The following is a 12,073-nucleotide window of genomic DNA, read 5'->3' on the forward strand; positions in this document are numbered from 1 at the left end:
CATCTCCCGCAGTCAGCAGTATCTCCAAACCGATACAAGTTAGGGGATAACCTTAGAACTTAGAGAATATACTTTCCCTATGTCAAAGACCGCCAGCGCAAGACCTCTTTTATTGTGAACATCTATGGGCAGGTGTTTTTGATATTCCATCAGGTGGAAGTAACTCGCTAGGTTGTCTATTCTAATAAAAAAGGGGATTTAAATAAAAATAAAATTTGGTGGTTGAAAGATGTTTATTTACTTTTCATTGTTACAGAAAAATATTATTAAACAATAAAATTACAGAAGTGCCGAGCTGTTAACAATTTACGTAAGCGGAAATATTCATAAATAAATAAAATTAAATTAACAATAATATTTGTTCGTTGCATCATATTTATTTACTTTTCCACTGTAGACTGATATTAGACTTACAGGTGATAAGTGACTTTTACACCAAAATATTGCTTTATAAAATTATAAAAAAATTACAGTTGTGTTGTGAATTTGACACCGGTTATCTTACATGAGCAGAAATATTTCGAAATTACTGTGTTGTAGACTAAGAAATGGTTTCCGCTGGGCTCCAACTAGATACCGCAGGAGTAGTCGCAAAGTGCGGAAACTAATACTACGCTCAACTGTGCATATTCAAACCAGTTTCGAACATTGTGTTCGACGTCACACATTGTTCGAAACTGGCTCGAGTGTTTTCTTGTGTTGAATTCTGTTAAACTTTACTAATAATCGAAACTAAAATGCAGGATTGCGTAGTAAAACTTTGTAAGAATAATACTACAAGAAATAAGAAAGACACAGGAATCACATATAATAGTAAGTATTATGCATTTTATTAATTTCAATGAAAAATAACACGAAGCGTATGTTACAAAATTTGAAAGATGCCACGCACACAAGCATCTAATAGTTGCCGTATTAAAAAAAGCTATTGTTCTTAGGTAGTGCGGTATCTAGTTGGAGCGCTGCGGAGACCAATACTTAATATTTTATTTTTCCCAATGCGATTGCTATGATATATTTGAAAGGATTGATATAAGTGCTAAGGATTGATTGAAATGTAACAGAAAAGAGACCGACCATTTCGAAAAAAATATGGCAAGACAATCATTTTAATTTATAATAAACAAAATTTAAATATATCAGATCATACAGTTGTTAAGTATAAAAATAAATAGTTTGTTACTCATGTGGGAAAAGTAGTATCTTGGCGCTCGCTGTTGTGGTTGAAAAAGAGCCTATTGCCCATTTTAAAATTACGTGCGTGCATTGAGTGTGAAAAGTTTACTTGTCGCACGCAAATGTTGTTTGAGTGCCAAAAGTTTACTTGTCGCACGCAAATGTTGTTTGAGCGCCAAAAGTTTACTTGTCGCACGCAAATGTTGTTTGAGTGCCAAAAGTTTACTTGTCGCACGCAAATGTTGTTTGAGTGCCAAAAGTTTACCTGTCGCACGCAAATGTTGTTTGAGTGCCAAAAGTTTACTTGTCGCACGCAAATGCTGTTTGAGTGCCAAAAGTTTACTTGTCGCACGCAAATGTTGTTTGAGTGCCAAAAGTTTACTTGTCGCACGCAAATGTTGTTTGAGTGTGAAAAGTTTACTTGTCCCACGCAAATGTAATTTCAAATAGTATGTGCAGCTCGTGCGACGTTGTCGATTACCCACTGAAGCCTCAAGAGACATGAGATCCGGATAATGGAGGGCACCCTAACCGGTCACACATCACTAAACAAGCACCTTTTCACAGTCGGCGTAACGGACAGACCTAGGTGCAGAGGCTGTCTAGCCGAGGACGAAACGGTCACTCACATAATCCTGGAATGTGCAGGGGTGGCCAACCGACGGGCAAAAGCCTTGACTAATACGGGGTCGCTCAAGGAAGTCTGCGAACACCTCAGGAATATTCTGAACTTCTGGAAGGAGCTGGGCTGATTGGAGTAAGTGGCCAATACTGCACGCACAATGGACCCATACTAGTGGTTTAATTGCGGAAACAGGAGCCCCTATATATACCATACCACACCATACCCACTCAAGCGAATGACTGTTCAACTTTGGTTTCGTGGGCAATCGACAACTTGGTCGCACTTGTTGCACAATATACTATTGTCAAAATCAGGTGAAATGTCTAAATTTTTTATTGAAATCGAGCGTTTTGACATTATGACAGAGGAGGCTATGGCGAGGCTAAAAATGTCAGTGTCAATATAATGAAAAGGCCAACATTAGTAAACGGTATTGGTAACTTATTATTTTAGACAATTTACACGTCTAGAATCTAGATAGAGCCTATTCATATATGTAATAAGTATATAATATGAAATAACACGGGGCCATTCTCGATCAACAGTCTTGCAACGGTCATCAAACTGAAACTAAACTACAACTGCTGTTAAAAATTAAACATTGTAACGATTCAATTATCTGTAAATACGGCTTTACTCACGTTTTTGTCGGTATCGGTACCGACTAGTTTCGGCCCATTCGGAGGTCCTTCTTCAGGGTGAGTGTGGTAGGTTCGTACCAAAAACGTGAGTAAAGCCGTATTAACAGATAATTTAATAATGGCTCACGAAAGTTTTAATAATTTAATTGTAACGATTCGTCACATTTTGAGCTCCACGATGTTTTGGAAATGGTTGGTCTCCTTTCTATACTTATTAATGATAGGGTTGAAAAATAAAACGATATAAAAAATTTTTTGCATCAAAACAATCGAATTTTCCGTATTTGGATGCAGCACAATAAAATTCACTTTTGTTGCTATAGTATTATTGCGCTCCGTGGGCTAATTATTTGGTTCCCAAGAGTATGTTCCGATAGTTTGATAGACAATAGGTACTTATACTAACTCTACACACATCTTAAGATAAGAAGCATGAATACTTATAAATATATAAGTAATAATTAGTATAAAAACACCTTATTATTATATTCTCCTTAATTATTTATTATATGTTAGTAGTAGACCCAGCAAACGTTGTATTGCCATCTAAAGTAATAAAAAGTTAATTAAAATATTTGGGGTATAAAAAATTGATGACGACCGATTCTCAGACCTACCAAATATATAAAATGTATGTTATTACAATTACATTCGTATGACATCTTGCAACCCTATTGCGGATCTGTTTCCATCACAACAGAATAATATAAAAATCGTGATACAAAAAAAGGTTTTGATCGTAGATGGGTGAAAATTTGAAGTTTTATGTATTTTTTGATGCTAAATCATAAAAAAATAAATATCTTTTTTTTGTCAAAAACATAAAAAAAAATATTTAGGGGTGGTTTTACCCTTATCATTTTGGGGTATGAAAAATCTCAGACCTACCCGGTATGCACATAAAATTTTATACAATTCGGCTTAGCCGTTTCGGAGGCGTTTGGTAAGAAACACGGGACACGAGAATTTTAAATATAAGATAAATAATTAAGGAGAAATACTTTAGTAGTACCTTAATATATAACAACAATTAATACCTGAACACCGATATCACATATTTTTTTTACTTTTTTTTAATTTTTATCATGCGAGAAATACGTGTAACCTAATAATTATTGTTATGCTCTCTTAAGCTAAAGACATTGGTATATAGATACATAATAGACGGACATTTTACGACACCGATATCACATCTATTTTTGAGCTTTTATAAATTTTTTTAGTTTTTTTTTATTTTATTTTTTTATTCACATTTACTTATTTTAAGAACTGTTAGGCTATATACATTCAATAGTTACTTTTCAGGAATAACTCTATTTATTTTAATTTTCTATTAATATTTATATTTAGCTGCTGTCGTCAGGTAAGTCGATGTAGATCGATTGACGGATAAAAATAATACAACATCATTATAATGCGGCATTGAACAAGCTCGACATTTTAAATATACCCAAAATTTATAATATTATACATAATCTCTTGGCGTTCTAGGTGCACTATTTTGGGAAGAAACCACTGAACCACTTAATTATATAAATAATTATTATAAATTAATTGATTTGAAGCTACCTACTTAAACTACTTAGTACAAAATAAAGAAATGCATAAATTAAAAGGTATAACCATTATTCTCAAAGTTAATTCGTTAAGAATTCTTTTTGACGTCATTTCTAACGAGCGATATTTGTTTCCGTAGTCACCGTAGGTGGTAGTGGTAGCTTCGAAAACAAATATCGCTCTGAGTAAGTAGAAGTAGAAGCGGCGCAAGGAACTCTACCAGCATTCTTTTTTTGCGCTCTTTTTAATGAAATATACAAAAACTAACATAAATTCTCGGTCATTCTCGAGCAATAGTCTTGCAACGGTCATCAAACTGAAACTAAAGTACAACTGCTGTTAAAAATAGAACATTGTAACGATTCAATTATCTGTTAATACGGCTCTTAACGTCCCACGAGGTGGGACGTTACCGCGAACCTACCACACTCACCCTGAAGATGGACCTCCGAATAGTCCGAAACTAGTCGGTACCGACACCGACACAAAAACACAAACGTGACAAAAAAGGGGATAAAACTGTATTAATAGATAATTTAATAATGAATCACGAAAGTTTTAATAATTTAATTGTAACGATGTGTGATGTGTGTGACCGTTCAATGTGACTACAATTAGAACTCCACAATGTTTTAGAAATGGTTGGTTCCGAATAGTCCGAAACTAGTCGGTACCGACACCGACCAAAAACGTGAGTAAAGCCGTATTAACAGATAATTTAATAATGGCTCACGAAAGTTTTAATAATTTAATTGTAACGTTCCCAAGAGTATGTTCCGATAGTTTGATAGACAATAGGTACTTATACTAACTCTACACACATCTTAAGATAAGAAACATGAATACATAAGTAATAACCATTAAAACACCTTATCATTATATTCTCCTTAATTATTTATTATATGTTCATACTCGTAGTTGACCCAGCAAACGTTGTATTGCCATCAAAAGTACTAAAAGAAATAATTCAAATTTTTGGGGTATAAAAAATTGATGACGACCGATTCTCAGACCTATTACATTCGTATGACATCTTGCAACCCTATTGCGGATCTGTTTCCATCAGAACAGAATAATATAAAAATCGCGATACAAAAATAGGTTTGAACGTAGATGGGTGAAAATTTGAAGTTGTATGTATCTTTTAATGCTACCTAAATCGAAATAAAATAAAAATATTTTTTTGTCAAAAACATAAAAAAAATATTTAGGGGTGGGTCACCCTTATCATTTTGGGGCATGAAAAATCTCAGACCTACCCGATATGCACATAAAATTTTATACAATTCGGCGTAGCCGTGTCGGAGGAGTTTAGTAAGAAACGCGGGACACGAGAATTTTAAATATAAGATAAATAATTAAGGAGAAATACTTTAGTAGTAACACCTTAATATATAAGAACAATTATAATACCTGAACACAGATATCACATATCTTTTTTTTTAATTTTTATAATGCGAGAAATACGTGTATCCTAATAATTATTGTTATGCTATCTTAAGCTAAAGACATTGGTATATAGATACATAATAGACGGACATTTTACGACACCGATATCACATCTATTTTTGAGCTTTTATAATTTTTTTTAGTTTTTTTTTATTTTATTTTTTTATTCACATTTACTTATATTAAGAACTGTTAGGCTATACATTCAATAGTTACTTTTCAGGAATAACTCTATTTATTTTAATTTTCTATTTATGTTATATTTAGCTGCAAGCTCGACATTTTAAATGTACCCAAAATTTATAATATTATACAGAATCTCTTGGCGTTCTAGGTGCACTATTTTGGGAAGAAACCAAATTTGAACCATTTTTAGACCCACTTAACCACTGAATTATGTAAATAATTATTATAAATTAATTGATTTGAAGTTACCTACTTAAACTACTAAGTACAAAATAAAGTAATGCATAAATTAAAAGGCATATATAGGCTCCCAAAATACGAGGGGCAGCCCGAGCGAGAATGCTCGGGGAGGGATTCTCCGGCTACCCTCCTGGGTAATAATATCTCTTGTAGGACCACTTTCATAATCTTGTTGGTAGGGGGGGGGGGGGATGGCCTCTGGTCCTGGACACTAACCTATGCGAAACATAGCGGCCCTAGGCCGCTACTTAACGCCGGTGTTCTGTGCGAGTGTGGTAAGTAACCCGGATGTGTCTGCCCCGATTGTGCTGACGTCATAAGACGGCAGCGTGACTCTCCCACTTTTAAAAAACCCGTAGTCGCCTACCACCTATCGCTATTTACTTAATGTAAATTATTATATATTTATTATAATATGTCAAATATTATACATCAATATTAAGATTATATTGATGTATATTTAAAAAATTATAGCTTTATTCCTGAAAAGTGATTATTAAAAAAATTATTTTTTATTATTCTTCATCTCTAGCTCTTCAACCTTCTTTCTTAAGTCTTTAACCGTACTCTTTAGAATGTTTACAGAGTCTTGCAGATCTTCAAGCATAAACTCATTTTCTTTCAACTGATCAGCAAGGTTAGCTTTTCCAATATCTCTCCGAACGCGATTATTTTCTAAATCAAAATTGTCATGACAAGTTTTGCAGTCCACCCAGTAGCGAAGGTCAATCTTTGGCAGATCATCACAGGACATAAGCCCTTCTTGAATTTCAGGAAGTACAAACACATTCTGGTTTATTGTATCAATATTGTCAGCATTGTCACAAATAATGCGAGCTAAGTTTGTCTTAAGTTTGAGTTCCCTCAGCTGATCTGATTTGAAGGTTGAAGGATTTTCATACCAGAAGCGATCACCACTTCGTAAACGTTGAAATTGTTCAATAAGGAGACACCGGAACAAAGGTCCAACCATACCACCCTCTACTTGATCTTCTAATATACCACCAACCCATACGTCGATATTAAACACGGAACCATATAGGTCTTTCAGCTTAGCTCTAACAGATGGATCCGATATTTCATTGGCTAAGTCATCGAAACTGTTGACCTCTGTCATATTACAAAAATCACGCCATTTAGTGTAAGCAGGAATACCATGATCACGCCCTCTTTGTATGTTCATGGCTGCTAAATCAAGAGCTACAGCGTGAGCAGAGTAAAACAGTTTTTCAGTGAGTTCAGAGTTTAAATTTTGCGTGGGTGTCTTGAGTTTCGCTGGAGTTACAAACATACCTCTCAGTAATGGATCCACTCCTCCTTCATCAACTAATCTCCAAGGAGAAAAGAAAGCATCACGTAACAATAAATGACCTTGAGGGATCGTTTCAAAGTTTTCGTCATAGCGGTTGAGAATCGGATTAATAATGGAATGACCAAATCTAAGCGCTGCTGTAGCAAATACGTTTGATATAGAAGGATTCAAATATGGGTCATACCCAGTATATTCCCCTAATAAAGAATATCCTTCGCGGCCCAGAATTATCGGTAACCAATGTCTATACGTTATGATTTGCATTTCTGCCCCCACTATCTTTCTAGCCTCTTGGTATAGTCGGTCCCCATCCCAGAAAGGATTTAATGTCTTTAACTCGGTAGCAATTCGATTGTGCTCCCGCATAAATATAGTATGCATCACAGCAAGTCCGATTTGCTCATTGGCTCTAATATCTCCGGCAACAAAGCAACTTCGAGTACTTTCTTCAAGATTTAGCCTACAGTCCATTGCATTCAAGCCAGTTGTAGGTAAAAGTGGCTTGCGACCCGGAAATTTGGCCCCTACTCGCAGAGTACCATTGTCGTTTGTCAAATCACGTAAATCTTCAGCGATGTTTTTTTCATAACCATAAACCTGGGACGCATCAATAAATGAAGTTAATTGATTGATTTGTTCTCTTGCTTGAAGATTTTCAAATAAAACTGAAGTCATTCCTGAGCCACAAACAGCACTTGTCCTAATAAAATCAATACAACGACGATTTGTTATTCGGAGATCACCTTGTGGTACTTCAATGGGAAAACAAGGTGGTGCATAGTCACAAGTCTTTTTACAGTCAACCCCATCCCATGTTTGTGAGCTTACTGACGGGAGCGCATGATCTAAGTCGTGATCTAACCACTGACCCCATTGCATTAACATGTGGGTGTAATACTCACTCTGAGTTATATTCTTCGTTGTTATCACCGTTGTTGACACTAAACGCGAACTTGGCAATGTATATCCATTATATTTATGATTTACGTTCCAACCTATTGGCTGACTAAAACCGTTTTCGTATTGTGCAAACAGTATACGTCTAAAAGCGGTCAAGGAAGAACCCCATGTTGGAGATTCAAGGTTATTGCAGCTACCGTCAATGCTTCGATATTTAGTATGATAGCACATATCTGAGCAATCTTTAGCTTCTCTATGTACTACGCATCCAGATAAAGTTGCAATCACGTCCAAAAGTTTTTTGGAAAGAAAATTTTCATAATTAAATTGTCCATCAACTGTAACATTTAAGTCATTCACCATATACTCTCGTATAATGTATAATGCTCTGTCATAGATATCCGCCGCTTTTGCAATGTCCCGAGCAGATGCGTCAGGAAATCTAGAAATTCGATATAACTCATGGAAACTAGTACCTCTACGCTTATTATTAAATAGTTCTTCAACAGTTCGAGCTATAGCTTGATCAACATCTCGGGTGGCTTGAGTTAAGGCTATATTGATATATTCTTCACCAGGTACTACACGATTTTTTACTGTCAAAAATGCAGCCGCAGTATCACGCCCATATTCATTGTGAACCGAGCATTCATAACTGCCACTATCAGCTAACGTAATATTTTTGATAACTAAGCTACCAATTATTGTTATAGATAAGCGATCATTCGTAGTAAGTCTGTTCCCATTTTTTCTCCATTCCACATTACCAGGTGGCTCACTCTCATATTTGCATGGTAGCTGTACAGACGTTTCCTCGAAAGCATCTAAATCTTCTGGGCGTAACACAATTTTAGGAACAATGATTTTATTTTGTTCCACTTTTAGAAAAGCAGATATTTCCGTAAGACCTTCTGAATTCTCTGCTCTGCAGTGATAAATTCCGTCATCATCCCCACTGATTTCTGTTATTGTTAAATTTTGATTGTTATCGCTTAAAATGAAGCTTTCGTCTGGAGGCAGAATCATGGTGTTTCTATACCAAGTAATTTGTGGTTTTGGCACTCCTCTAGCCGTACAAGTAAAATATACTGTATCTCCAAGAGCAGCTGTTTGATCCTTTGGTACCATTATAAACGCAGGAGGAACTGCAACAAAAATTTATATAGAAAATGGAACTGAAATAATATTTTTGATTATTAGTTAAATCACCTTACCCATTACTTCGAGGCTGCCTGAAGATGAAATTTTACCAAGTATGTTCTCGGCTTCGCATGTATAGTTCCCACTATCGTTTAATTCAACGTTTTCTATAAAAATGGAACCATTGTGACGCATGGTGACTCGATCAGAGAGAAGCATTTTTTCTCCATTGAATAACCAAGAAATGTGGGGCTCTGGATTTCCGCGTGCAGTGCAGTCAAACCTTACTAAAGGTTGGTTGATGCTAACTTCTTGCTTTCGAGGTAAAATTGTGAAGATTGGAAAACCTGTAACAATAAATATTTACATTACGATATAAATTTTACTACTGAATGATTAAATATAATATTGTTCACCAAGGAGAGAGAGTATGCGATTGCTAACGGGTGTTGAGTTTAAAAGCACTAGACGAAGTGGGCGGCCTCCATACATCCGGGTAGTGGATTCGATATTTGCTCCCTCGTAATAAATGCTATATAATACAACCATGAAGAAATAAAAAACGAATAAATAATATTTTTGAAATAAACAGCAAATATTAATTTGAAAAGTTTGATGCACAAAGCTATTAGTCTTTTAGATATACTTTAAAAATAATTAAGACTGACTGGCTGACACGTAGTTAGTTTATAAATTGCTTGTCAATTATAGTTCTTCAAAAAATTAAATACACAAACATCAAAACAAATGAACAACGCGTTAAAAATGGTTTTCCGTACAATTTTTCCGCCCACATATTAACATATAATAAGTGACGCACTTTTGGCTTAAAAAAGGTGTAATATAAAACATAAAAGGCCTTCCAAATAAACTTGCTATAAAGTTATGCCTGATAATAAAGCAAGAATATGCAAAATGTTGACTGTATCGCTGACAACATTGTCAAAACAATGATTATTCTGAAGTTTACCGAATGTCAAGCAGCCTTGAAAATAAACACGGGAAATTTATACGTACGAATAAACCAATCATAAGCATAATATCTGTTTGTAAACTATTTGCATATTCTTGGATTATTCTCAGAAAACTATAATAACTTTAAATCGAGTTGCTTTGTAAAGCCAATTATTTAATTTGACACAGTGTAAATAATCACCATCTTTTTTTTCTTGGCTATGAACCATCATTTTTGCTGGTTTCGATCGTACTTCTCCAACTGAATTTTTTGCTTTACATTCAAAAATTCCAACATCATTTTCCTCAGCTTCATGGACCATAAGCGATCCGTTTTCCATTATTTCATATCTTGATCTTTCAAGAGAAACAACAGTAGCATCACGATACCAAATAATTTCAGGGGCAGGTTCTCCAGTTGCCGAACATACGAACAAAGCATTCTGCCCAAAATCCACAAGTATGTCTTCCGGTTCTTTTTGGAATTCAGGTTTTTCTGAAAATATAAAAAAGATTAACTTACATATTCTTAAAATTTTTATTATTTGCCCTACTATTCTTTCATATTACTGAAAATAAATATTTCTTTATTGAATTGATTATTTGAAGACCTAGAAAATACTAATTTCACTAAAAACGAAATTTCTATGATGGCATATGTTCAACGCTCCCCGGTACGAAATATGGACAAATCAAAGCCCCCCCGTACTCAATCAAAAACGGACACTGACTCAAATGAGACCCTGTTAGATGAGCAAGCAAATAAAAAACGATCCAAACGCCTGAGGCCGAATAGCTCCCCAAATAAAAAGTATTTAATTGATAATATCACGCCTGAACTATCTAATATTAACTTAATGCAATCCTTGTCCACTCAAACTACATTACTGTCAAAACTAGTCGGAAATATGGATGCCTTGAAGAAACAGAATGCTGAAATTCAAAAATCTAACCAAGATATACATAAAATAAACGAAGAAATTAAGGAATCTATTTTTCTTGTATGAATATTCAAAATGAAGTTGAGTTTTTGAAAAAGAGCGGCAACAACAACAATATATAACAGAACTAGAGCGTTAACTTCTAGATACTGATCACAAATCTGGCTCGTCTTGTATCGAAATACGTAATATGCCACCACTTGAACAAGAAAGTGTTAGTAAGCTTAATGATCTCATGTAATATTAGTCAAGCAGTCGGATTACCTATTTCCCCAAGTGACCTTCGTGATGTGTACCGCCTTCCTGGAAAAACATCCACTACGCGACCTATTATTGTGGAATTTTCCACAGTACTAAGAAAACAGCAGTTGCTATCCCTTTGTACGAAAATTCAATAACCAAAAATTGGCTAATGATAAACTAAACACTAAGCTTATTGGCCCCCCGGGAATCAGAAACCTGTGTACATAGAAGAACAAATACCATCAAGAACTAAAAAACTTTATCTCCAAGCCAGAGAATTTCGTAAGAAGAACAAATAAGCTTTCTGTTGGTGCTCTAATGGCAATATTTTCCTCCAGAAAAAAGAAGGAGATAAACAAATCATAATAAGATCAGAGCAGTGTCTAGTAGATTTGCAGAAAAATATATTGTGACTTTTGTTAATTAAATTCCAAACGGACACTTTTAATTTTAAATCTAGTATTTCCAATTTTATTAATGTTAAATTGCTATTGTGTAATAATAACTCACACATACACTACACACACAATATAACATACATCCCACAACTTAATCTACTGACATTCAAAACACACAATCTAAATCTCAAGTTAGTATTATGTTAGGTAAAAAGTCAATATCATTTTATACCAATAAGTTACATGTGTATAACTACACTCCAACTACTCTCACATACGTCACACAACAAAAGCACTCACATATGCATGTT

The 12,073-nt window shown here is 34.8% G+C and overlaps 1 protein-coding gene and 1 long non-coding RNA gene across 2 annotated transcripts in view; both read right to left on the reverse strand.

Annotated features, from left to right (window-relative positions):
- Positions 1–214: 214 nt before the first annotated feature.
- On the reverse strand, positions 215–4,779 carry LOC126978879 (uncharacterized). Its single transcript, XR_007732723.1, has 2 exons — positions 1,481–4,779; positions 215–1,441 (listed from the first exon to the last, which is right to left on the reverse strand). It is a non-coding gene; the product is annotated as an uncharacterized LOC126978879 (long non-coding RNA).
- Positions 4,780–5,020: 241 nt separating this feature from the next.
- The window catches only part of LOC126978877 (peroxidasin-like), a 62,983-nt gene continuing 55,930 nt past the window's right edge, over positions 5,021–12,073 (reverse strand). The window contains exons 5-7 of the mRNA XM_050827993.1: positions 10,383–10,676; positions 9,301–9,573; positions 5,021–9,231 (exon numbers count right to left, since the gene is read on the reverse strand). Of these exons, the coding sequence (XP_050683950.1) occupies positions 6,380–9,231; positions 9,301–9,573; positions 10,383–10,676 (3,419 nt within the window). The 3' untranslated portion in view covers positions 5,021–6,379. The remainder of the gene's footprint in view (positions 9,232–9,300; positions 9,574–10,382; positions 10,677–12,073) is intronic.

Source organism: Leptidea sinapis, chromosome Z (genome assembly GCF_905404315.1).
Source record: "Leptidea sinapis chromosome Z, ilLepSina1.1, whole genome shotgun sequence".
In the NCBI taxonomy this organism is placed as follows: Eukaryota; Metazoa; Arthropoda; class Insecta; order Lepidoptera; family Pieridae; genus Leptidea; species Leptidea sinapis.